At 43.2% G+C, this 27,236-nt stretch overlaps 2 protein-coding genes across 17 annotated transcripts in view; both read left to right on the top strand.

Annotated features, from left to right (window-relative positions):
* Window positions 1–3,615, top strand: part of C2CD5 (C2 calcium dependent domain containing 5) — a 69,902-nt gene extending 66,287 nt beyond the window's left edge. For all 16 annotated transcript variants that reach the window (XM_050911286.1, XM_050911154.1, XM_050911067.1 and 13 more), the window contains 2 exons: window positions 1,274–1,420; window positions 2,129–3,615. In XM_050911286.1, the coding sequence (XP_050767243.1) occupies window positions 1,274–1,420; window positions 2,129–2,260 (279 nt within the window). In that variant the 3' untranslated portion in view covers window positions 2,261–3,615. The remainder of the gene's footprint in view (window positions 1–1,273; window positions 1,421–2,128) is intronic.
* A 20,919-nt stretch (window positions 3,616–24,534) lies between these two features.
* Window positions 24,535–27,236, top strand: part of ST8SIA1 (ST8 alpha-N-acetyl-neuraminide alpha-2,8-sialyltransferase 1) — a 129,425-nt gene continuing 126,723 nt past the window's right edge. Inside the window, exon 1 of the mRNA XM_050902045.1 lies at window positions 24,535–24,773. Coding sequence (XP_050758002.1) covers window positions 24,535–24,773 — 239 coding nt within the window. The remainder of the gene's footprint in view (window positions 24,774–27,236) is intronic.

Here is a 27,236-nt window from a genome sequence, read left to right as displayed (position 1 = left end):
GGGCAGATAGTATTTGTTGAAGTTCAGCTTAGCTAGCCGCTTCTTCTACCTGCCTCTTTCATTTTCTCCAGTGGCACACACACACACGTGGGAAGTCTAGTGGTCTTGCCTTTCAGTTGCATTTTGAAATTTTATAGATATTTTGAACCAATAGTGAGCTCTGTTTCATCAGTTTCTTTCCTCATTTTTTTCTGTGGATTTTTATTTTTTTGGTTGCCTGGTTTTTGCGTATTTGGGTTTTTCCCCACAATGTAGTTGCTCACATTCTTTCATAAGGATTAGCTAGAAAAAAAACATACTTCATTGTTTTCCTTCTCCTCCTTTCACAGCAATTTAAATTATTCAACTTGGCACCAAAGAAGTAAAAATCCCCCACAAGCACCATCAAGTCAAAAAACTTAATGAAACGGGATGGCTAGAAGTTCTTTTGGGCTTCAAGAGGAAAAAAAAAAAAAAGCTTGAATAGCTTGCTTGTCAAGTCTCTGCTTTGTCCCTTGCTTACTTTGTATTTTGAGGGATCATTTCTTTAGTGAATGTTGAGAACTAATGACAGTCATTAGCATACATGAAGTTGCAGTGACCAAAGGTAACGGCCACTCCTTACCAGTAATTTCCAAGAAGTCTAAATCTCTTTTAATCCTCAGTAGAAATTATGGAATCATAGAATCGTTTAGGTTGGAAAAGACTTTTAAGATCGTTGAGTCCAACCGTTAACCTAGCACTGCCAAGTCCACCACTAAACCATGTCCCTCAGCACCACATCTACACGTCTTTTAAATACCTCCAGGGATGGTGACTCAACCACTTCCCTGGGCAGCCTGTTCCAATGCTTGACAACCCTTTTGGTGAAGAAATTTTTCCTAATGTCCAATCTAATTCTTTATCTGCTTCCCAGTTATCAAAAACAAAGGGCAGTATCCTTCCTGATGAAAGAAAAAAGTCATTATTCAACTGTCATTGGAAAATAAAATGTTCCTGCAGAGGTGTAGGAATGTCTGAAAAGTATGAGTATATATAATATACTGACTGCAAAGAATAGCAGTCACAAATGAATAACCTCCTTGTGATTCTGTTCCTCAAACAGTAAGTTCCATTGGTCTGTTTTTTAACTGTGACCCATTAAACAGTGAATAGCTTTTAAGTTCTATACAATATACCATTTAGGATTCACTGAAATATTCAGCTGATACAAATGTAAGAAAAGTATTCAGCATCTTGTAGCTATACCTAACATAAAATGTTTTTGGTTGTTTTTTTTTTTTCCCCATTTTAGGAGGGTGGTGTCAGTGGTTTTCTCCATGCTTTTATTGCTGAAGTGTTTGCAATGGTGAGAGCTCACGTTGCAGCTTTAGGGGGGAATGCAGTTGTCTCATACATAATGAAGCAGTGTGTTTTCATGGAGAATCCAAACAAAAATCAGGTAAATTATGATAGGAAATAACAGTGCTATTGTGATTAGTATGACACAAATACACATTTTATATATTTGAAAAACAGCAACCCTGTAGAGCCATGTCTGCATAACACTTCTGGATCTCTCATCATGTTTGTTTAAAGAAGCCAAGAGCGTTCTTGAACACCTGAGTTAACACAAAATTATGAATATGCCTCATAAATACCCAAATGGGTAAAAATACTAAGTTTACTAGAATGAAGTAAATTGTAGGAAACAGTTGAACAGTAGTGCTGAACTTACTTGGCTTTTCTGATGTGGCAATGTTAGGGTTTTCATCCTAACTCCACGTAAAAATATCTGGAGTTGCTGATGTAAAATGCTCCATTTCGGACATAAAGGGACAAAATTTTATTAGTAAAGACGACAATAGAACATGGTGGTTTTGGTACATGAAATATGTTCAAAACAGTAGTGAAAGCAAGTACAGCTACCCAGATATTTCATCTGGGGTCGTCTTACGAGAATCTGTCTACATGTTTGATAGCACGGAAGTGAGTGGCTATAAAAGAAAATATGGCAGAGATTGCCTCGCTAATAAATTCTAATAATTTGTCCTTTTCCTGATCTCTGTTGACTTTTCTGTTATCTGTGTAGTTATATCTAGCAGATATAAGTAAACATAAAGTATGTTACTATTTCATGTTTGGTAACTGCATATTGTCTTTTTTTCAGGCTCAGTGTTTAATAAATGTCAGTGGCGATGCAGTCATCTTTGTACGTGAATCTGAGTTAGAAATATTACCAGTACAACCTTCTACAGTTGTTTCTCAGCCCACGAGTTCTGGAGGAGATGTCACAACATGAAGACAGAAAAAGTGAAGTAGTCTCTGCCAAATATAAAGATTATTTAAAATGTGGGAATGTTTAGGTTTGCATCTTCGAAATCAGTATCTCCCCATAACATCAGTAGCCAAAATCCAAGACAATCACTATACTTTGTCCTTTATGTAACAGTGACGGCAGCGTATTGGCAGGTATGCTCTGATTCTTTTGTTACAATTACAGGCCCCTGTGAAACCTAGACAGTAGGTGAAGCACTGATATGAGAGTATGGATTAAAAGAGTAGGCATCATATGGAACTGTGAAAGTAAACAAAAATTCTGTTGCATTTTTCAGCTGTTCAACAGGACCTGATAAGTTGTAATTCGGAACCATTTCTGAGTTTGCATATTGTATTAGCTGATTCTCAGCTCAGTTTAAAAAATAAACAGAGGGGTCAGGGTGGATGAGAGATAACTGAGAAGCCTGTGTTAGCAACCTTTGCCAAAGGAGCAAGAGGTTTTTGTGTGCAGGCTAAGAAAATGTGGGCTGAAGTCTGAACTTATCTTAGATCATAGAGTGTGAAGAGGAAGCAGTAGCACCAAAAAGTCACAGTTTGAATTTCTGCACACTAAAAATATTTTTCAACTGTTTGTGAACTGCCAATTTGTTTTTTTAAAATTATTACTATACAGCATATGTTTTGGGTGGGTGTTTCAGGGTTTGTTTGTTGTTTGTTTTTAAAAAGGTGCCAGACCATGATGCTGTGTTCCTAGTCATCCCTATGGTTAAAAAAACAAAAAAAAAAAGAACAAAAAGTTCTGAAGTGTGTTTGGTGCTATTAGAAGATGTTCACTTCAATGTTCACAACACAGATCTTTTTTCATATAAGATTCTGTGAAAGAATTGTCCTGAGGCTCATTTTCTTCAGGTATGATCTCTTGCAAGGGTGACATAAACAGTCCTCCAAAAGTCAGTTATCCAGAGGTATACTCCAGCCTCCTTTCTGTTTAACAATTTGGAAATGCCTGGCTAATTGGAGATTGATGTGTGTTTGTGATACTGATTTCTGCAAGTTGTTTTTGGTTTTGGTTTTGGTTTTTTCCCAGTACAGTAGCTGGGAAATGAGGGTACTGCAAAGAAAGGGAATGTGTCATTTCCAGTAAATGTCTGAAAGGCGGTGATATTTTAATGTAAAAAATGCAAACTTTTGATTTGAAGATGCATTCTTAATTCAGACAATACCATACATGGAACTTGAACAAATGTGTAAACTTGAATGTAAATAGTCTGCTTAGTGTTGAAATTAAGCAATGGCATGATTATTTGTTAAAATTAATTATTTCATTGTAAATGAGCATGAAAATCATTCTTGCACAATAAATTTCTTTATAAAATTTATTGCCTTTTTGTATGTGTAATAGTTAAATGTGTACGCTGGATACATATTAAAGATGTCCCACCTCCATTCTCCTCAGAGGAACATTTTTTGTATAGAATGTTACAACCTGATTATTTAAAATTTGGAGAGTTAATTATTTTTAAAGTGTTTGAATTAGGTGCATACCAGAACACTTTACTCATACAGTTAATTGTATTTCTAAATTCTGTAGCTGTTGCAACCACAGCTGTCATAAATTAAGTCACCTGTAAATAGTTGCAGCTCTCTATTATTTTGCAAGGCAAATCTTGTTCCCTTTGAAGCTGATGGCAGAATATTAATAACTTCAGAAGGTCTTGGATCTGGCACAAGAAGTTGTTTTCAGCTAAGTATTCAGCATGGAAATATTCTCTGAAGTAGCACATTAAAGTAGCTGTTCTTTATTTTTTGTTTGTTTGTTTTGGGGTTTTTTTGGTAGCTTCTGTGGAAGTATTAATGCCATCTTCTCATTTCTAGCTGTTTAAAAGGTCACAATTTCTTCTAATGTGTTTCATTAGACATAGAGGAAGAGCTTTCTCATCTAGAAATTTTAATTCTTCTCTAATTATTATTCCAGAAATGAAAAACATGGTTTTTAACTGTTACTAATTGGGATTTAGCTTTTCTTAATTGGCCCAGCTGGATAAATTTAACCTGTAGAAAGTTGTACACTTAAATTGCTTTGTTATTTTCTTCCTTCCAGTGTAAAAAAAGGGATAAGTGTGTGCAAATCCATTGTCATTTGGAACATCAGACCTCATACAGTTTTCAGAGGCAAAAAAAGGATCATATAAACATAAGACAAACTTCAGGGAATTATTAGAGTATGTAAGAAAAGGAAAACTAAAACGTGAGTTAAAAATGTAAGTCATTAGTGCACAAAACACCTTTGAGGAGCTGCGTGCCTACAACTTACATTGATTTATGTTCCTTGCTGAGTTCAGAGTGGCTGGAAGTCATACAGAAGTACCTCGTGAGTTAATGACTTTTACCCCTTTAGTCATGACATAATAACATACAGTTTTGATAGTGGGAGAATCATTGAAGTTTCTGCTGAAATGGGAACAATTAATGCAAGATACCCTGCTCTTTACTCGAATGGGACTTCCGAATGCAGGGAGACAGACTGTACCGTTTGAGATCCTTGCGGCTCAAACAAACGTTGCTTTGTCAGGAATTTACTCTGAGAATAGCTGCTTGGGAGTAGGAGCTAATGCAACTTGTTTGTACTGGTTTTGGCTGGGATAGAGTTAATTTTCTTCATAGCAGCCGGTATGGTGCTGTGTTTTGGATTTGTGACCCAAACAAGGTTGTTAACACAGGGATGTTTTAGCTATTGCTGAACAGTGCTTGCACAGAGTCAAGGCTTTCTGTTTATCACGTTGCCCCCTCGCCAGCAAGTATGCTTGAGGGGTGGACAAGAGGCTGGGAGGGAGCGCAGCCAGGACAGCGGACCCAGGCTGGCCGCAGGGATATCCCATACCATACAACGCCGTGTTCAGCAGTAAATCTAGGGGGTGGTTTGCCTGGGTTGCGGTTGCTCGGGGACTGGCATTGGTCAGCTGGTGGTCAGCAATTGCTTTTTGCATCACTTGTTTTTCTTCCTTTTGTCTTTTTTCTTTTATTAAACTGTCTGTCTCAACCCATTAATTTTCTCACTTTCGCCCTTCTGATTCTCTTCCCCATCCCACTGGGAGGGAAGGAGCAAGTGAGCAGCTGTGTCGTGTCTGGCTGCCTACGGGGGTTAACCCGCAGCATTGCTGCTTTCTCTTGACTCGAGGTATCCAAATGACAGAGAGCAGGGTGAAAGTAGCCCTGCTCCTATCTGCAGCCCTCAGAACCACCACTAAGCTTGGGTTTAAAACCTTCACATCAATATTGTGAACAAATCGAGTGCTATCACCCTTCATTACAAAGGAGTGGTAGCATCTGCTGTAAAAGACCACTTCTCTGTGCACTGCTTTACTTGCAGCAGTGAAGCTAGGTCTGTATCAGGCCTTCAGGGGACTAGGCAGTGTTCAGAGCCTGAACAACTGTCCCTTCCTCCGGAGAATAGCAACAGACTAAGGAAGAGCATCTGCAGGTGATGCTGCTGCTTGCTGATTCTTTCCACAGCTTTCTCTAACCACTATTCTAAGAGATGCATAGTGCTTGCTAAGTCGGCCAACTCAAGCTTGAAGGTGGGCAGGAATTAACTTGGAGGGAGATGTTAGCTTCATTTTGGAGTCCGAACCAGCTCAGTGCTTTAGGAATGGATCTTCTGGAATACCATCCTACTTTGTTTCTTTTTTTCTTTCTTTTTTCAACTAGGAGCTTGTTTTCAGAGCTGGTTGAAAAGTCCTCAGCTTGCACTTTTTTCCTTGTTAACCTTCTAGTTTGTGAACTCTGATATGCACATGTGAAAGGTGCTAAGTGAGAGCAAATGTCCTCTAGTAAATGGTATGAAGTTAATTGTGGCTCCCCTCTTCCCCCAGGTGGAATTAAATGTTTTTTCTTGGTGTTTAGTTGAAATTAGAATTTCCTTGGAAGTGAAACCTGAGGGTCTGATTCATTTTTGTCAGACTGAAAACCCTGCACCTATCTCGCTAGCAACTTACTGAGAGGCGGATGCATGAAAATAGAAGCAAGACAGATGCAGGGAATTACAGTTCCGAAGAGTGAGATGTCAGTGACTGTGAAGTTTTTGGAGAGCTCTTGGTTCCCTTTTGGTGTTCAGATAAGGATAGACGGAAGCTTTGATGACTGATCTGAGTGAGAAAGTGTTTTCTTGGCAAGCACGTTAAGAACAACTGTTCTGCTGCAGCATCTGTGGTCTTCTGTTGAGCCTTGGGCTGTGTGGCAAGAAAAGTTTTCTTGCTGTGCAGTATTTGTAGTTTTGGTAGATAGGAGAAAGCTTGGTTTTGACTACTCTGCAAAGCAGAAACGAAGCAAAAAAGGATGAAGTGACTTGCCCTGTCTGCAGAAGAGTGCCAGGCCCTGGGAGTACCAACAGGTCTTACAGTCCCTGCCTGGCCTCATCCCACCCTGCCCATGGCCCAGGGCCCAATTTCAGCCCCTGGAGCCACCAGCCCCTGCCCCAGCGATGCTGCAGCAGGGTTGGTGTCCAGCTCCCCTCAGCCCTGCCCTGCCCGGCCATGGGCACTGCTGAGCTGGGGCTGCCCCGCTGCCCCCCAGCTGCCCTGCTCCCTGCCCTGCCACCCCAGGGAGCCCCCATCACTTCTGGGGGCCTGGGCAGTAGCGTGACACAGGGGTAAGAACTGCGTTTCAAGATGCAGGCTGACACAGTAGCTTAAATATTGAAACATCATTCATTTTTAAACTTACATAACTTACATCAGTTGTGACAAGTCTGACACGCTGAAGGTTTCCAGTGGCAGGAAAGGACTCTGTCTTTCTGGGGCTCTTTCTTCCATGCGCAGGCTAGCTTTCTTCCCAGGTTTTCGAGAAGTCAGCTGTATAAACCCTGCCTGGTATGAAAGCAAGCCAGGCTGCTGCTCCTCATTGGTACAAATGACCCCATCAGGTAACACTTTTCATTGGTATACCTCGAGTGTTTCACAAAACCGGTTGGTATCATTTCTCCACTTTACGGTTGAAGTAACTGAGACGGAGAGGTGTGAAGCAAAGTGCCAAGGTTGTGCTGGGGGCCAGTGGGAGAAGCAGGTCTCACTCCAGGCATCAAAACGCCATGCTTGTGAGTATGGTGTGACAAATGACAATTGGCCAAAGACAGATTTGTGTGGTGCTGGGTCTGTTGTCATTGTACCGACATGATGAACACATTGCCTGAAAAATGGACCTTAGTCTGCACCAATATAGCTGGAGTTAATGATCTTAGATAATAATTTACTGTGTATATCAGTCAATGGGCAAACTGCTGAGTAGAAGCTGGAGTCTGAAATTGTTGATTTCATTTTTGGAAACAGGAGTCACATTTCAATTGACTTGCAGGTTTTTAGCACAAACATGCACATTCACATTAAATGATGCACATTTATTTTGTTGCAAAAGCATTTCCATTAATGTGTGCAGAAATATCTCCTTCAATTGTAGGGAGGAGAAGAGCTAGAGTGATTCCAATTTTGGTTTTATTTTCTTAAAATCAGTTGTCTATAACACTTCAATCAAGGAGAACCTTTGCCTGGAAACCTAGTGAGATTTTGGAAACATCAGAGTAATTACAACCTTGTGAGCAGAATATTCACCCCTGAAGAGCTCTTAAATTTTGAGGGAGTGCAACCGAGCCTGGTAAGCTTTGAAGAGATGCCGTTATCTCCTGGCATGCACTCTAAAAGCCAGAGGAGTAAGTGAAAGCACTTGCAGACAGCAGCCCTTCCTCTTCCTGCCTCCATTGTCTGCCCAGGCTATCTGTGCCCTCTCTGTAGCCGTGTGGCACCTTCCCTTCCTGGGATCCTGCCCTGGGCTGCACTTCCCTCTTCCTTCTCTCCCTGCCCCATCTCTGGGGGGTTTGGTTAGCCACAGGTCGGTGACAGCGCGGGCACTCCTTTGCAGGGAGGAGAGGAGGCCACCGTGTTTAAGTTTGGAAATTGCAGATTCTGTTCACACTTCTTGCAGGACAGCAGAGCTATCTGCGTTGCAGAGCTGTAATTCAATTTTCAAGCTTTTACTGAAATTGATGATCTATTTATACTTTGGCCTTGGTCCAAGGGTTGGTGCCATTTGCATGAGTGGAAATGGCTGAGAGAAGGTGAAATGGAGAAGTTGCTTGTTATTAAATTGTCATAATCTCCCAGCTGCGTTCCCCAGTGCTCAGATCCTGCCCTTATACCGAGTACCGCATGCTTCATTACCCATTTACTCTGTCAATTGAAGCTCTGTGTGCAGGGTGATCACAGTACAGTGGTCTGGAGGGATCTCTTGTTCATGCCAGAAACCTGCAAACAGGCTTTTAAATTGTCACTTTTATTTTACATATATCAACTGTTAAACTTGCCCAGAGGCCACATGAAGAGAATGAAACTTAGCAATAACGCATTTGCATCATCATTTCAGTTGACAGTGTCAGAGCATTATTTGTTGAAGGTGAAATGCTCTTGCTGGTTTTGACTGTCTCCACAACTAGCAGCAGAGCGCATCTGCGGGCCAGCTAACAGCCCAGGAAGAGTTTGGTGTCTCCAGTTTGTTTCCCTATTGCCACTGCAGAAGAAGAGGGGCTGAGATAAAGAAGGGAAAGGCAAGAGATGATGTAGATAAAGGAACGTAATGTAGGCAGGAGAAACATGGAAAGAGCACAAAATGAAGCTGAGTGTCTACGAACAAAAAATGACAGGAACGAAAATAGCTGATTGGAGAGACAGATGAATAATGATAAAATAAACAAGAAATACTGAAAGTATGGTAATGTGTGGTTTCAGCAATCGCTACAGTAATGTCTTGCTCTCGTGAAACTTTTCATCATTAGGGCTTGAATCACTCTGCAAAGATCTAGATCGTTGTCTGGCTTTACGGTGAGGGGCAACCAGCCTGACTCACAGGACTCAACCTCTTGAATCCTACTTTGAGAGCTACTACCTACTTTGAGAGCTACTATGTTTTACCACAGTAAAAGACATGGCTGATGGTCTGAGATGTCCCCACTGCACTTCTACACCTGGGATTCATGGTCTCGCTGAGTTAAATGTCATGAAGCAGTGTCTGGTTCTTTGCCTTTTTGTCTTGGAGGAGGTCACTGTCAAATATAATCGCACCTTTACTCCTCCTGCTTGAAGGAGAATAGCCATATTTTTGTACCCAGCTGGACAGCTATGTCCAAAGAAAATCCCTTATCTGATATAAATCTAGGCATTGTTTGTAGGCTTTGTTTCTGGAGGTCAATGAACAAATCTTCCAGTGTGTGTGTTTGACATGCATATTTTCTCTGTGTGTACATATACATATGTTTCCACCTTAAAGGCAGAAGGTTGTGTACACAGCTTTTCACACCTCCGTACATAATGCTTTTTGGCTCTACCTGCCATGACAGTTCCAGCTTCTGCCTACAAAAGGTGCAGTGTGATCAGGCAACCGTTCTTCATGTACATGTGTATGTAAGGTCCAAGTAGGAAAGCTCCGGTTTTCCTCTTACACCTGCAGGACGCAAGAAGTATTCTGACAGGATGTGACCACAGTGTTGTTTCCAGCAAGAAATTTCTATTAGAGGCATGATACAACTGGATTTAAGTAGCATGCATGCCTATCGAAAATAATCCAGACATTACAGACAGAACACGAGTCAACAACGTTACGCTGTTGATGAGAAGGAAGATGCCACAGGGGAAGGTAGAAAGAGAAGACATCTGAAATACTGCTGCTGCTTTGCTTGCAACTCAGCAGGAGTGCTGTGCCTGTTTTTGATTGCTGCTCTTCAAGAAAGATGTGGGCCCAACAGAGAGGAGAGCTCAGAAGTTCAGAAAACATGATCTGCAAGGAAAGGCTGACTCAACTAGAGTGAGTGAAATAGTGAACTGGCTAACCATCTTCAAGGGCGGTTTCCTACATCCACAGCAGATGGCAGAGGAAGTAATGGGCTTGAAGCGGAACGGGAAAGGTTCAGGCTACACGCGCAGGCACGGGTTTGCAGTCGTGAGGAGCAGGAAGCACTGACTCGTGGCCTGGGGAGGTTAGCATTATCCTCCACCAAATGCCTTAGAGAGCTGGATAGATGAGCATCTTTCAGGACGTGCACGTGTGCCTCTGAGCAGGGGATGAATTGGATGACCTCCTGAGATCCTTCTTACTCCTAGGACTTCATGCTCTGCAGATTTACATGGATTCAGTTGTGAACTGAGAAGAAGATCCTTCTTCCCAAGTACTCAGATCTGGCCTGAGCTGTTCCTTCTAACCTGTGTTCTGGTAACTTTCTGGCAGGAAGTAACGAACTTAATTACACATGGGGAGAAACAGACATTGTTTTTTACAGTTGCCTTGCCTACAGATAAACTGACGTTATTTTAATGTAATTAGGGTTGTACGAAACCCAATGTAGTTGTTGTTCCTTTCCTAGGAAGAAAGGTTTATCATGATTTGTCTGAACTCATAGAGTTTAGACTTAAAAAAACCCAACTAGGCCCCTCTGAAATAAAAGGGGTTTGTACTACAGCAATTAAATCAGTGTCCATATCACTTATGTTAGATTGGAATGTGGCAACAGCCTGGACAGAAGTTTGCTCAGATCTTGGCAATAACATTATTTCAAATACATGTGCATAAATTTAATCTGATATTCTGCAGTAAAACAATTACATTGTCTCATTTAATTTAATGAACCACAAAGTCATTACTTCTTGCAATTAAAAAGGTGTATGGGACAAGCAGCTGATCTCTCAAGCACCCTGGCCATACCGAGAGAAATTTCTTTGACAGGAAACGATGTGAGACTTTTCAAAGCAGTTGCCCAAGCCATTAGGAAGTCTGACAGTAGAGGCTTCCAATGATTAATGGCTTCGGTGGGTTAACCATAGATTTGTTTGATATCAAACAGCCAGTCTGTGAACAATACTAACAGTGTGTCATTAATTTCTCTGCAGCTCATTCTATTAAAAACTTGCATGGCCAATCATTCTGAAATACCTGCTGTAAAGTGAGTCTAGTGCAGATGTGTGTTTCTTTTTAAGTGGTAACAATCAGTTGCTATTGTGATCAGTTTGCTTCCTTTGAAGCCCTCAGGTGAGGTATTTTGACATCATTTAACAGCAAAGTTCAAGCCCAGTCAACAAAACATCAGTATAAAAGCTATAGCACAATGTAGACCTTTTAAGGAAATATGGGAGACCTTCGTATGGTGGTGTAACACAAGAACATTAAGGTTTGGGCAAAATGGATATCGCGACTGGGCAAATACAAAAGAAGTTGTATATACTGTTTCTCATGTAGTCATGCACAAGGAAGTACCAGGTTCCTACTTTCCTTGGTTCCAGTACAAGACTGCATGTTTCACTGCAGCATTTCCTTAGCCTTGTGCTGGGTGGTGGGGCTTTGCTGCAGGTGTCTCGGCAGTTAAGAGTGGGGTACGTGGGTTTGCTAGCTTGTTTTGTTTAAAAGTTTGTTCAAAATGAATGGTGTCACATTTTTCCGTAGGAGCTTCAAGGAAATCAGAGTAAATGTTTCATGACAAATAACGTAACAAGAAAGTTAAAAGATTATATTTAAAAAGGAGAACAGTTTGAGTGTTGCTCTTCCTTTGCAGAGTAGTCATCCATGGAACGTAACCACACAGGAACAATTTTTCTACTGTCTTGTGATGCTACTTGAGGAGGAAAAAAACCCGTACACTCCAATGACAACCAAAGATATTTTTGGCTGGCTAGACACAGATTTAATTCATATGATTTGCTTGAATGGTATAATTATGATATTAATTTTCATCATGTTGCCTAAATACAAATGCAAGTGCCAGAAACAGAAGACTGAATTGGCAGCCAATGAAATACAGTTAACACACAGGAAATATCTCAGACTAAAGTAATTTACAGATTATGTGAATGAGTGGGAGTGAAGCAGCAAGAGAAAAGGAAAATATAATCTATGAAGATGACAGGAAATCAAATTAAATACAAATTTCAGTTCTATTGCATTTTACCAGCTATGCTTACTTTTTCCCCAAGAAAATCTCATATTATATTAGCCCTGACTCCCTTAATGACAGGGAATTCAAATATTTCTGACCATTCTCTGGCATAATGTCCAAAAAAATTCCTTGTTTGCTAAAAAATTTTGCTGTTGTAGGTAAGTGGAGGCTGAAGACACCTGAAGGCTCAGAACAGCCTGAAGACTGATGAATTAGTGAAAAGAATGTAGAGTCACACAGAGGATGGATAGAAGTGTGTATGGCTGGAATAAAGAGGGGAAATACCCAAGCGCTGATACAGCTTCTAAGAGTAGTGAGATCTTAGCCATAAATTTTCAAACATGCAAGGACACAAAAGATTGGAGAATTAGCATTTGTGGGATTGAGGAAACTTCTGAAAATGTCATTCTTAGTCTTAGATGGATGAGGCAGTGAAATATTAATAAAATCTATTTTCTTCCTTAGCTTTCCAGTTTATCAATGGCTATCAAATCTGTATGTGTTATTTCTGGATGCATATAATTGTAACATGTACAAACGTAACTGAGCATATGCAAACATATTGTTGCTGTGGGAATTCTTACCTAAAGATACAAACACATCCATCTGACTTCACGTTTTTTTAAATGTTAAAAAAAATCTAGCTAATATTTGAAGATCACGCAGCAATCATGTCAAGAGGCACAACTGGATGGCTTGCAGAGCAACCGGGATAAAACATGCTGCTCATGAAAACCAGATTACAAAATTTAAGAAAGACATTGCAAATTAAACAGTGGTCTGATAGAGAGATAACACAGAAGCCAATAAAATAGCAAGTCAATGATATCATGGTAGTTACTTTATTTTTGAAATGTTTAAACTGATGTTTGGGTTAATTCCTATCATATTAGAAAACTGAGATAAGTGAATGGGTTAGTATACTGTTCTGCAGTGCTTGAGTGCTCCTAAGTTAGCAGTCAGGAGAAAGAAAATCTTAACGGACACATTGAAAATAAATTTAAACTCTATAAGCTCCTCAATTTTTTTTTTTTCACACTGTAAAATAGGTTTCAGTTCCTTATGAAATTAGGTAATACGCTTGGTAGAATTCGGTCTACAAGATCCTTGTTTCATTAGAGGGGTTGATGGGCAGTCAATTCAGAAATGTTTTGCTGAGTTTTTCTGGTTTTAATGTACTCTTCCTATGGTTTTATAATGATATTTTAGAGCTACTATGAATCATTTGAGTTGTGAGTAATTAACCCTTCTGGAAATCTGACTCCTAAGGATGTCTCATGTTGAATAATCATAAAATGAGTGACTGAAATTAGACATGTTGGGAATATTTTGAGTTGATCACCCAAAAATTTGGAGTCACTGTTTGAGCAGATAATGACTCAAAAACCAAGTGTATCTGCTCCTGTGATCTGTGTCATGCAGGAAAATAAACAATACTTGAATTAATCTAGATGGCACCCAAGGCAGAACAGCAAAGGCTATCATTAAATCCTAGGACTTAAATTTTGCCAGACTGTAGCCCTTATCTGTGCTCCAAACTGAGCAGTCATAAAGCCTCTAACCCCAATGAATAGAGCATCCTTTGTTACATCAGTTCTGTGCTGATGTAAAGAGTTACTTGCAGATGTACTTAGCTGTTCTTATGCATTCATTTCCTCTTCAGCCTCCAACAACTAACTTATCTTTGTAAAACTACACACATATACAAACAAAACTCCCAACTTTCCATCTGAGGAATTATCTGCTTATTCAGCGTTTACGGATTTTCAAAAATCTGCAGAAGACAAAAATGCAGACTTTGCAAGATGTTTGACATTTATAATTATTGTAACTGCAAAACACAGCACATTATTTGTTCCAATAATAGGTCTCAGCAGCAATAAAGTGTATGTCTCTCCTCCAGGTTTCAGCTGTGGGAAGTATTTTGACAGTTGGATCCACAGTATGTAACTACATGTAGGCAGAGTTGTGTTTTCTTTTTGCTGCTGAAGAGAGGCTTTCAAGTTTGCCACAGATCTTGGGTGTATGAGCACATTTGGCTACTAAAAATCTTTTCTTACGCGTTCCTTCCCTTCAGAGGGAAGGAGGTGGTTGATATCCAGATTTGTACTTAGTAGTATCACCCTCTGGAAACGCTTCCTCTGCTATTAGTGGGACACCGCAATGTCAAATACGGCTTACTGTCACAAAGCTGCGACAGCTGGGACTGTAAGATAAAATTCCCCTCTAAGCCTCGAGCCAGCGCACAGCCTGCACACCCCTTCAGTCACTCAGGCCCCTTTGGAGGCTAGCAGCTTAGGCACTGAGCTTGTCTTGGGCCTTTCCAAGAACAGGTTTCATCCATTTCTGGCATTAGCTGTTATAAACCATGACTGCTGGAACTGGTAGAGCACCCTAGCAACTGATAATGTTGTAATAAAACCTCTCTGACATACTTTTCCTCTCTTGTTTGGCAATAGAAAGTAGGTGGTTGTCTGCACTGACATCCAGCACAGGCACTATCAAAACCACCACCAAATAACCACTACAGGAGTTGTGAGAGCTCCTGAATATACTCATGACCTAGAACCAGAAGTCAAATCTTAACCCAGTTCAAACCTAGAAGAAGTTGAAGACAAGTATCTAGAGAATTCAGCATCAGCTTAGAGAAATCCACTCTTGCAAACGGTGGAAGTTTCTTTGTTTTGACTCTCTGTTTACTTGGAGTCACGGGCTCCTTCACTTTTATACTCTTCAGAGTACAGGCAGCTACTGTTTAAGGATTCATAGATAATGTTTTAGCTTCCATTTCCTTCTCTGAAAAGGCACAATTCTAGAAAGAGAGATCCATCTCTTCTTTTCTCAGTTTGTGGTTACGGTAACTATAAGTAATAGCTTTCACTGCAATTTAGAGCTTCCTGGTGTCCTGACATCAAGAAGCTTGGTGGTTTCATACAGTTTGGTTAAGTGGCCTACATTTCAAAGCTTTTCCAGACACTGCTGGGTTGGGAATCTCATGAGCATAGACTTCCCTGCGGTGGTTGAGCAATTGTGTCTGCCCTGCTGCAACCAAGGAACGTGGAGAAGAGGGAAAGTGGAAGTTCAGTTAACTTTGTCAGTCAACTTCATCTTTCTGTTGTATTTTTCTAAGCTACTTATGGTAGGTATTAATATGCAGACCTTATGGGTAGTCACTTCCCTTTCTTTTTGTACTGTAGGCTGAGTATAGCAGTCAGGGGAAAGAGCCACTCTGTGGTCATTTGTGGCAGATTTTATGTGGCACTTCCCAATGCATTTTTTTTCAAACATCTTTCAGGGATATCAGGTCTGTTTGAATCTTCAAGTCCGCAAAAGACATTGTACTATGCAGATAAGGACTTTGTTTATTTTAATAATTGATTTTTGAATGATACTCAGTAACGTGTTATCTGAATTGCTTGGCATTCAGACTGTATTTTTTACATGCCAACCTATATTTTGGCCCTTCCAGTTCAGCAGAGATCATGTTAATGATGGTACAACTGCGTTTGTCATCTTGGTGTAAGGGGACACGTTAACAGATGACTGCTTAATTGCATGTCAAAGATTTTGTTCTTTGCTTCATTTCTGGTATATGGGCAATTTTCTGTTACCCCCTCTGAGCCCAAAAAATTATTCTTTGTGCAAAAATGTTAAAATGTAAGTTAAAATATTTGATGTTGCATTTCCCATGAAGTGAACAGGTAGGTTGAAAAGTACGTTGTGTCTGCAAAAAAACCCCAAGTTTGTTGATATTTATGTTCCCAGCCAGCTTATGTTATCTATTAGACTCTACACTACCATCTGGTTGAATTAATAACTTGTGAAACTTGCCTTCTAGATGAAAGACATCACAGTGTGACATTTCGTAAGACAAAGGAATCCATCTCCTGTTTTTCCTCTCAAGAGAGAAAACTTATTTCCTTGCCTTTCAAATGTTTTGCAGGACTAACCTTGAAACAGAGTGAAAGCGTGGCCCTTCAATTGTTTTTAAAGGGAATCACATTTGAATAAGTAACTTGAGAAAAATAAACACGACAAAGCTCCAGAACTGAAGATGTCTGTGTGTCCAGGGTCCATGTAACCTGGGTAGCGCTGGCAGGATCACATTATTAACTGACAACTGTGAAAGAACTGCTGTGATCTGGGATGCAAAGTACAGCTGAAGTTCAGCAAGGAACATGCAGGTCACAGTAGCGACGGTTCCTAAGTCCTTGAACGCTTGAGCTTTTAAGTGATATATTGACGTTCTCTTTGGGCAACGCTGCAGATCTCTGTATGAGGCTGCCTTCCCTGGGAAACCTTATTAAGTCACAGGATACTTCTGTCCTTCTTCACTAGCGCTTTGTACTGTTACCCAGCACAGAAAATGAGACTTTAATTTTTTTCTAGTTTCATCTCTGTCCATTGGTGGACAATCTCCGTGCCAGCGTCATTATATTTGTGAAGAAACAAATTTTCATTATTGTTTGCCCATTAACCAAACTTTAAATTGTCTGCCTGGGTCCCAATGAAGTGATGCTGCATAATTTTAGAGGCCTTAAAAAAAAATCCATAATAATCTTGAAGCACTTCACTAATATTAGCTGTCGGTGCATCCAAGAGTTTGAATTACAGCTGAATTTCTCTGTAATGTGTGTCCTACAGCACTGCACTAGGCTTGAAGAAGCCTCTGTTACAAATCCAGCTCAGTCATCAGTCAGATCTTTTCAGGTCTCTGTTTCCCCTGTTAAATGGGGATAAGGGTAATGATAACTTTCTTCTGGAAAAAAAACAACTTCTGAGACCTGCTTAAAAATGCTAGAGGGCTACTGGTTCTGGTTCCTGTGTATAAAAGTTACTGTATGCATATTGCTACTGTACACAAGTAGGTTTCAATTAATATATTTGGAAAAACTCTTCTGAGGCCAGCATGTAAATTCTACCCTAAATAAATGGGCTAATGAAAGACCTGGCTAATGGAAACCTGACACACAACCCGAACTCTGCACAGAACTTGGCAATTTCTGCACTGGTTCTGCGCCTGAAGTCTCATCTAGCCACACTGTTTCATTTCCCATCACTGAAGCCTTGCCTTTTGCTCCATTTTAAGTCAGGTTTCCATTTCTACTGTGAATGCTGGATCTGCTTTTACTCATGATCCTGCAGCCTTCAGAGCAGTAGGTCATGCTCAGGGTCCAAGTGCTTGCCAGAGGACGCCACGGACAGAGTGGCCTCTGTCCAGAGACAGACTGGACAGTCTGGAGACAGACTCTCCACAGAGAGAGTGTTTGTGAGTCTTCCTCTCAGGTACTCATCTGTCTAGGCTTTGAGGGTTGCAGCCATCCTTGCTGAAACTTCTCTTCAAACACATTGCTGCATCACCTTTTTTGCTTCATCTATTTCTCCATCACCTTTTTCAGGGTGGACAACTGAATAAATCACATCATCTAGATCTACTATTATTTCTCAGCTAGTCTCAGAAGCAGAGGGGGACTTCTGATGCCTCACACAAATTCATGCTTCTCCCTAATGAGAGCTAAGGATCATTTTGTTATAGGAAGAAAAGATACAGCAACAACATCAACAAGATGTTTCCTCCTCTGCTTTTCTTCCATACACTTCATCCTAGTCCAGAGGGATTACTTCTTGCGAGACCAAATTTATTATGTCCCCCTCTATATCAGACATGACCTTCTCATGAACAGGCATTCTTAAACAATGCTAAATTATGAATGATGGCTTCCTGACAGCAACAGCTCAGATCGAAATTTCAGCAAATGTCAGACATGAGGTCAGAATCTGTTTGAGTCCCCAAGGAAAAGGAACTCTGCTAACAAGGGAAGTGCCTGCATGCTTAAGAGATGTACTTGGAGTCTGTGTGCATGTGTATGTGCATGTTCCATTGTTACTTTTATACGCATTTTATTTCCTTTTTAAATGGTTCATAATAAAATAGGACCCCTCCAGCCACAATATTTTTGGCATGTCATTTCTGATACATAATTGATACTTATCCAGCAAGTCCCTTACTCTCCTGAGTAGCCCTTCTCTTTGTGAGTAAACCCCTTAACTTAAGCGCAGCTTGCTCCTGTTAGTAAGGACAACTCGTAGAGCCTCACAGGGGTTCAGGTTCACTGCAGCATGTTCACAGGTGGTTTTCCCTACGGAGAATTCAGAAAGGCTGCCAAACCCATCTCCAGTAATGTATGTTCATGTGTGCATTGTAAATTTTTTTCTCTACGGCTTTACAGCTATTCTTTGTAATTGATTTCTCCGTTTGGAGAAAGCATGCTTTATAATCAGAGCTTCTTCTAGGCTCTGATGCTTTTCAGTAATAACTGTTACAGTGGTCTGGGCTGGAAACAGATTTCTTTCCCTTTGTTACAACAGGCCAGACCTATTGGACCCCATTGTGCTGAAGGTCAAACCCGTTAAGGACTGTAATAAACTTACTGTGATTTATGGATGCATCTGCTTCTATTGGATAAAACTACGCCAATTGTCTGAGTATCTATATTATGGGTATGAGAGGGAGATTTGGATGTGCACTGTGAATAGATATGTGTTGATTTTGAAAGGGAGCTTCTTGTAGTGCACATGGCAGGAATTTCACCCAGAATTTCACTGTACTACCTTATCTTCACCATACTGGTGCTCCTGCCCACCCATGTCTTTCATAGGCACTTTTACATATATTAAAACATGCTGAAGATGTATCCTGAAGCCAGTACTGTAGAACAGAAGTCTGATCCTTATGGCTTTCCTAGAGATACTGTAATGATGTACAGCAGTGATAGCAAAGTTGTCAAAAATTGCCTGTGCTCCTCCGTTTTATGAGAAAAACTTCTTTCTGTGCAAAACCAAAAAGCAAAGTGCCTGTGGCTAATGGCTTGATCCATTCCATGTTACTTACTCCTGCACATTTTCACTCGTTCTTGTTCCACCTTGTTACGAGCTAACATCACTGGTCGCATAAAAAGATGTTTTGAAAGTCCTTTCAACACTGCTCGTAAAAGAGGTTCTCTGTTTTAGAGAATGAACTCTGTCTTTCATCAGGAAGATCCTTTTTTCCCATTTGATGCTTCTTCCTTGTGCATTCTGACTCCTCTCTGCAGCTGGAAGGATGACTGTAGATGTTGTCACAGTGATGATATTATTACAGCACGACAGCTGAGGGGGAAAAAAAAAAAGTGGCAAAACTTACAATATTTTTTCAAAGGCTAACTGATACAGCCAGGTAAAAACAGATTAGCTTTTGGACACCATGCCTTTACAGGAATATTAATTCGATATTGTAGTTATAATTCTCCCCCTCCAAAAGGATTACATAAAACTGTCTGTCATATCAGGGGCTTCAAATGCTTTATCAGTGAGAATACACATTTGTTGGTGGTTTTAACAGAGCTGCAGAGTAAATCCTGATAGGGAGAAGCATTATGGGAATTTGCCATCAGGTCTTTGTATGGGCAACTGTGCGTCCATTCATAAAGGCATTCACACCATTGGTGTTATTCTTATGGACTGAGATTCAGATGCCAGTTTTTCAAACTGTATCAATAGGAGGAATGCGGAGAAATCAGCCTGTTCAAAGGCGACGCCACACAAAAGCTGACCTACAATAATGTCTCAGGCAGGCTACGATTTCTGAACATTTTGCTGCTGTACATTTGGTCAAAACACATACCAAAGGAGCACTGAGTATTTACAGCAGTTGGGAATAAGGGCTGCCATTCGACACTAAATACCAATTGGGTTTTTTTTTCAGCTCCCTTCTGCCTTAGAAAACAAATCCACCCTTCACATAGACTCTAGTAATGAAATACTTGCATGAAATACTTGCAGAACTGAGGGCACAGCATAAAGCAAGGTATTTTAGTCAGGTGGTAACTGAGTGCATTCAGAAGATAAGAGATTTACCTTATAGGTTTACGGCATGATAACATTTTCATCTACTGAAAGGATGCCGTAGCCTGAAAGCTGACTTCAATGCAACTCCTCTGCTAAATTCTGCAGTGTGGAAAGTGAGTGGGATGCTGAAGTGGAGGGAAAAGCCCTGTTATTTTGGAAGTGAGAGGGACTGAAAGGGAGCAAAGACCAGGTACCAAAGGATGCGTGTAGGAGTACAGGATTCTCTGAATGAAAGCAGGCAAAACCCGGATTGTTGGAAGGATGCAGCTCAGGTCTTCGTGTGCGTTTTGGCTTGGGGGTAAGGGAAAGAGGAGGCGCGACTTTTTAACCCTTGGAAAAGGTTAAAAAAGCCCTCTCCCGAGCAGGGCTTTCTCGGCTGCAGCGGCAGTGCCAGGTAGCTGAGCGGAGCGCCAGCTCCACCCTCGGGGGCAGAGCGGGAAAGGCAGAGGCGGCAGGCCGGGGGGCGGCGGGCGCGGGGGTGCGCCTGCCCTCCCTGAAGGAAAAGTCTTGGCGTGGCTGTGGCGAATAAACAGGCAACAGAAAGCGGGAGAGGAGTTCTGCCGACGCATTTTAGAGTGAAACCGGGAAAACCACAACACTCTCTTTTCTGTCTGATCGGTGGATAGTCACACTGTTTCTTCCGAGTGTTTAAAACGCATGTTACTGCGTGTTCTCACTCATTGCTTTTCTCTGTGCTGCTTTTGAAAGGCACCTCGCGATAATAATTTTTTTTTTTTTTTTCTGTAGTAGGGCTGCATATCAACCACGCCTGGAATAGCTAGCCTTTCTGGCCGAGGATCTTACTTGGGACCAAAGTAATGGAGGTGAGGTTAAATCTCACCACTCAGTTCTCACTAAAATGGAGTACAACAGAGAAGACTCATGCCTGAATTTCAATTTTCTGCTCTGATCTAAAGACATGGATTGTTGATCGCTGCATCTCTACATCTTTGCAGATTGTCACTGAAATACTTAAGACTATTTGCTTGGAAGCAAGATTCATGTTTGGCAGTTTGTTCTTACCTTCCATTTACTCTCCACCTGAAACTGTTATCCTCAGCGGAAAGCATCGGTGCACTTCTCTTCAGGGCTCGCCGATGGAGGGAAAAGACAGAGACTGATAACGCTGCCTAGAAACAGATTTGACTATAGAGTAAAAGACGCGGGTTTGAGCTTGTCCTGGTGTATCTGTAATTTCCACCTGTACGAGAGCAGGAGGAGGCCAGGCATTTTCAGTTTCCCATGACAAGTCAGTAGCAACACAAGAAGCTCTGCCCCTTGATCCTCTCTGTCTTGATCCACTGGGCTCCTTGCGGGCGGCAGGCAGGACACAGGGATGGAGTTACCGCCATGGCACCAGACAGACCATGGACTGTTATAAATTTAGTGAAAAGCCTAGGGGCTTCATGCTGAAATATATTCAGAAAAAGAAGAGGAAAGGCTTAGGAATATCTCACAGGTTCACCAATAAAAGATATCCCAAAACCTTGTGTCTCATTGTGCAAGAGTAAAAGCCCTTTATTAAAGAAATAATCCCTCCCTATGTTACTTTGGGAGGGATTACATTACTGAAGAAATTAACAAATAATTGTATCAGTTTTATTTCAACTTACTTCATTGCAAGCAGTTTGGACAGTGAAAGAATAACAGTCATTCCTACTTTCTCTTGTTCTTTTCCACTTGCTGATTTCCCAAGCGACACCGAGCCTCTGGTTTGTCTCTCTTCTCAGCTAAAGGTGAACAAAGAGGCAGAATTTAATTTGGGATACAGTTTTGCACATTTCAGTCTCTTTTTTTTTTACTTTTTATGAGTCTAGCTAACTATGTTTTGAATTAGTCTCCAGAGATTGAATGGTTCTGTTTGTTTTTAATAGAGGTGACTGAATAGGTTTTGGTTTATTTTACTGTTGGTAAATAGCTTCCTCACCAAAATGAAAATATTTATCCTGCTCAAAATATTTTTTTTTCAGAGGTTGGCCAAAAGGCCTTGCTCAATTTCTTTTCCCATTTTGTCCAGAGGAAACAGCTCTAATGCTCTAGACAGCTCTAGCATATCAGATATGAATGAAAACAATATTTCTTATGCAATTACAAGTTTCTGGCATTTTTGTGGTCATTAGGCACCATCATGTTAATATTCTTTTTATTAGTGTATATTTCTACACAGCAACACACTGTGAAAGAGAGAATGTTTTTCCTCCTCTCAAGCACCAAACGCGCATTGAGATTTCCAAGTTTATTTTTTACTGAGAACTAAGTAGTATCTGTTCGAGATCTCGAGCTGAAAATGCTGTATAAACAGCCAGGTAGTATTTATGATTATTTTATTGCTACCTTATGGTCAGGACAGACTAAACTAACTGTGTTAAACTTTCTTCTTGCTTTCGTTCCTTCACCCAAAATTTTTTCAAAGCTTCCTTCAATTGTTCGTCCAGGGGAAGTTCTGGACATTTGCAGAAAGAGCTGTGGAATTTGGAGTTGCCTATTTTCAAACTCAGAAGTTGTTTGACTGAATCTCTAATTGCTATGGCGAGAATCTTAATCCACAGATTTTTCTTTTGCCGCCCTTTGCTAGGTGACTAACGGCAGCCTTTCCTCACTGTGCTTCGGACAATTTTAGCAGACGAGCTCGGTAGGACTTCCCTCCCCATCACCCGCCATGGTCGACACCTCTCTGCAAGATGTGCTGTGCTGACATGCCTTGAGTCAGGCAGAGGCTAATCGTTGTCTTGCAAGGCTGTCAGTGTTTCCTTGCTACCTTGAGTCTCCCAAGTTTGAAGTGCTCGAAGCCTTCCCTTAGTTACCACTCAACCCTGAAAGCACTTGAAGTAGCCAAGTCTCTGTGTGCTCCTGGAAGTCCGGAAAGCAGCTGGCTACTGACTCATACAAAACTCTTCCTATGGTTACGTGGGAGTCCGCAGTGTTTCTCAATGGGTCTGATAGGTGTGCCTGGAAGTGCTGAACACAAACTGATGGTACCAGCCCAGGCTGAATTCGCCTTTTATGCAATAGCTAGGGACTAGAGACTGGGCTCTGAAATTGGGGACTGCCTCTGAGGTCCTCACTGAGAGAAGCTGAACACGTCTCTCATGTTTCAGCCTACCTGATTACCGCAGAGAAGTGCTTTCTACTGCGGGAGTCACTCTGTTGGCATGAAATGATCACACTCTCTCTGCTGATTTAGGAGGGCTGAGGGCCATGCACGTGGCACCCTCAAACTGCGGGGCAGGCGGTGGGTTCCCGGTGGGAAGCCCGAGCTGGGCATTGCCGCAGGTGTGCAAGGCTCACGCTGCTGCTTCGTGGCTTGTGGGCGGCCTCTCTGCCCACTCTCACACGCACTGGGCACTTCAGCGACAACCCCAGCTGGGCTGGGATGTCCCATCGACTGCCCAGGTCCCACCCGAGGGTATAATCCCCAGTGTGTTTTCTTCAAAGAGCCAACCACACCAGTGGGTACATGCTGACATAGAGCTGCTGCTTTGGTACCAGTGCTGCTGGCTGGAGCACGCTCTTCTTTTAGGTTTGCCGTACCCCCCAGTTTGCTAAATAATGCAAAAAAATTTCTTTATAGGATGTGCTTTGACCGGGCGGGCCTGGTGATCCCTGACTTGAACCCAGGGCTGACCGCGGGGAGCCCGTCAGGCGCAAAGCGCTCCCGCACGCCCCGGAGGGAGACGCGGAGCGGGGACGGAGGGAGGGAAGCAGGGAGGGGGCCGGGGGCGCCGCCGCCGCCGCCGCCGGGAGGGGGGACGATGTCCGCCAGGGCGCGCTGGAGAGCGGCGCGGCAGCCACAGGGGCTGGCGGCTGCCGGGGCAGAAAGCGAGGCGCCGGGAGGGTGGGTGTGTGGGTGCCGGCGGCGCTGCCCGCAGCGGGGAGCCCGGAGCGGGACCTTCCCTCCCTCCGCTCCGGCTCGGCCGGTGCCCGCGGGTCAAGCGGGAGAGGCGGGGGGAGGCCGGGGCGCGGGGCCGCACCGGCGGAGCGAAGCCCCGCAGCAGCCGGCTCTCCGGCCGCCGTTCCTCTCCCTCCCCCGGCGGGTGGGGGCCGGGGTACCCCGCTGCCGGGGCGGGGTGGAAATTTACCGGGGCCGTCCGCAGCGCGGCTGCGAGCGAGGGAGAGCGAGCGGGAGCGAGGGCTCGGCGGGAGGCGGAGGGAGGGCGGGCGGGCGGGCGGGGAGCGGCGGAGCATCGTCTGGCGGGGAAAGCGAGGGACCAAATGACTGTGAGGAAGGGCGGCAGCCGCCACCGCCGAGAGAGGAGCCAGCCGCGGCGCAGCGGCAGCAGCCCCGGCAGGAGACCCGACGCCCGCGGGGCCCGGCTCCCCCCCGGCCGGCTGGGCGGCGATGGCGGCGGGCGGCGGGCGGCAGGCGGGCCGCCGGGCTTAGGGCGCGGGCGGCGGCGGGGCTGAGGCGGGCCCCCCGCCCGCGGGCGCCGCATGGCGCGGGCCTGATGCCAGAGCGCGGCCCGGCGCCGCGGCGGCGCTGCGGGAGGAGGATGGCGGGGCTGGCGTGGAAGTGGCCGCGCACCCGCCTGCCCGTGGGGGCCAGCGCCCTGGGCGTCTTCGTCCTCTGCTGGCTCTACGTCTTCCCCGTCTACCGGCTGCCCGACGAGAAGGAGATCGTGCAGGGGGTGCTGCTGCAGCAGGGCAAGGCGTGGAGGAGGAACCAGACTGCGGTCGCCCTGTTCAGGTAGCGCCGTGCGTGGCCCAAGGGCAGCCGGGGACGGGCAGCCGGGGACGGGCAGCCGCACGAAGCAGCGGGCCGCCGGGCGGCGGGAGCACAGCCGGGCGCCCTGCCTACCCCGCCGAGCCCCAAACTTTATTTTTTTCCTACCTGACCCTTTGTTTTTTCCCAGCGGGCGAGGTGCAGGCAGGGCCCCTCTTGCCCAGCAAAACTTTTTGGGTGGCTCTGTTTGCTGCGGGGAGGAGAAGGGGCTCGGCGCGGGGGATGGAGGCTTATTTCTCGTCGCAGGGAAATAAGCCCATCTTGGATGCCTTTCCTAGGGGGGCTGAAGTTTCTGAGGCTTGCAGTGTTGCCTGCACAATGGGATGCTTCTCCCTTCCTGGGTAGCAGCTGCACCGGCAGCCCCTCTGGCTGCTAACAAAGCAAGGGGCTCGGAGCCTCGCTTCGCTTATTGATCGTGACTGCCTGCGTGCTGCCAGGGAAAGCTGAGCTTGTGGATCTCCCTGGGATGCGTAAGGGAAGGTTTGCGTGGATGTTCATTCGTGTCAGCATCCTCGCTCCGAGGAACACTTTGGAAGCTCCGCGCTGGTCCTTGACTCTCTGCAGTTTATTATAGAAACCACGTGAAAAGGCACCTTTTTCTCTTCCTGCCTTTTGACGCGGCAGGGAAATGGCGATAATCCTTGGAGCCCTTTTCACCTTCCCCAGCTGCACAGGAGAGGAGGAATGTTGCAGTCAGGGTGCTAGAACTGATAGTGGTGGAGAACCAGGTCCCTGCAGCGGGGAGGATTTTTTTGAATGACCCTGGCTTAAAAGCGTGTGCAGTGGAGATTTGCATCGCCTTGAAAATTTCTTACACGTCTGGGTAACATACAGACAATTGGAAGAGAGGCCGATTTCCCTCCCTTTCCTGGAGGCAAGCTGGATTTTCTCCCTGGCCTCTAATAGCAAATGAAAGATCAGAGTGAGTGGTAATCAAACTACCTGCAAAAAGGCCCTCTTTCTTGAGCAGATGCTAGAACGAATCAGATCCAAATTCCAAGGGACTTCTTTTCCTTTTTTTTTTTAAAGTGGTGTACAGCTTTATTTGATGTTCTTCAATATTTTTTTAATGCAACTCAACTTGCATTTGTCGTGAACTGGAGCTGGCATGTGATCGCTTAATGTCTTGTCTGCTGGGATAACAGAAACTTCACAGTTCTTCAAAAGCACATTCTTCCTTTAGCCCCTGAAGCTTGCAGGAAATACAAGCAATAAGAGGTGATAAGTGGGCGTGTGTTAATATCATCTCATTGGGTAGGCCTGGAAGAAGTCCTTCCTTTAATACAGAGCTAACAATAAGGTACAGATGCAGGATCCTTTTCCCGAAACACTAACACTAGAAACTAGGTTGGTCTTTTCAGGTACTAATTCATCTTAAGCCTGTTGTGCCACAGATTCCCATTTTGGGGGGTAGATGAATCCAGATTTTTAAAAAATTACCCTGATAGGTGATGTAGGAAACAGTTTGATGTATTGCTTTTCATGTTTGTAAACCAAATGGTATTTGAAGATTGATAACGCTGCTGCAGCTTCAGTTTAAAAAACAGTTTTTAGACCATTTCCACCACATGGTTTAGTAACAAAAACTCTGTGTGGTTCGTCAACTATTCCACTTGCCCATATGTTTTTCCACTCCCTAAGCATAGTGATTATCTCGGAGATGCTATTGAAGAGAGTCTCTTGCAATAAAAGGAGCTATTGTTTCTTGTCTGTGTCTCTTGATGAGTTGGTGCAGCACTAAATACAATGAGCTTTAAATCAATCTGCTTCAAAAAGTAATTTTTTTAAGAGGAAATGTACACTGGAGTTATGTAGTGAGTATACCACAATATTCAAATAATTGTGACCTAGAGCTCTAATTTGGCTGCATAAATTTGCTTCTGTTAGTATTGGTAGAAGGTTATGAAATTGAAGTCTGTGTCAGGTAAGCTGCTGTATATTGTGAGGTGATTAACAGAAACAATGTCCCACTCTTTGCTACGGTTCCTGCTCTCTAAGCAAGAGCACTGTAAAAGCTCCAAGTTTCAGTTTCTGCTGGAAACTGCCTATGAATGTGAGTCTCTGTTTTAATTGGGGAGTAGATATAGAGCTTCACAGAAATCCTGCGTGCGGACTTTGAAGTAATACAGCTTTCCATACTAGCCTGATATTTAGTGGGTTTTAATATATTATTAATATTTTATTATTTAAGAAAGACATTAATTGCCATTCTCCCTAGCCCTCCTGCCACACAGTCTGGTTACCAAACAATTTTGGTTTTACTCAGTTTTGAAGAATAAATTTGAATTTATCTGTGCTAAAAATCTATATGAGAAAGTGCAAACTTTCACATTTGTTTTGTATAATACAGTATTTCTGGTACTGTACAGGTGTTTGAATAGCCAGGTTCTTGCTACGCAGAGAAAACATCTGATGGTTTTGTATCTT

The sequence above is a fragment of the Gymnogyps californianus genome, chromosome 1 (assembly GCF_018139145.2).
Source record: "Gymnogyps californianus isolate 813 chromosome 1, ASM1813914v2, whole genome shotgun sequence".
NCBI classification, from domain to species: domain Eukaryota; kingdom Metazoa; phylum Chordata; class Aves; order Accipitriformes; family Cathartidae; genus Gymnogyps; species Gymnogyps californianus.
The sequence above is the reverse complement of the archived record's forward strand: the minus strand, read 5'-3'. Positions and strand labels throughout refer to the sequence as shown.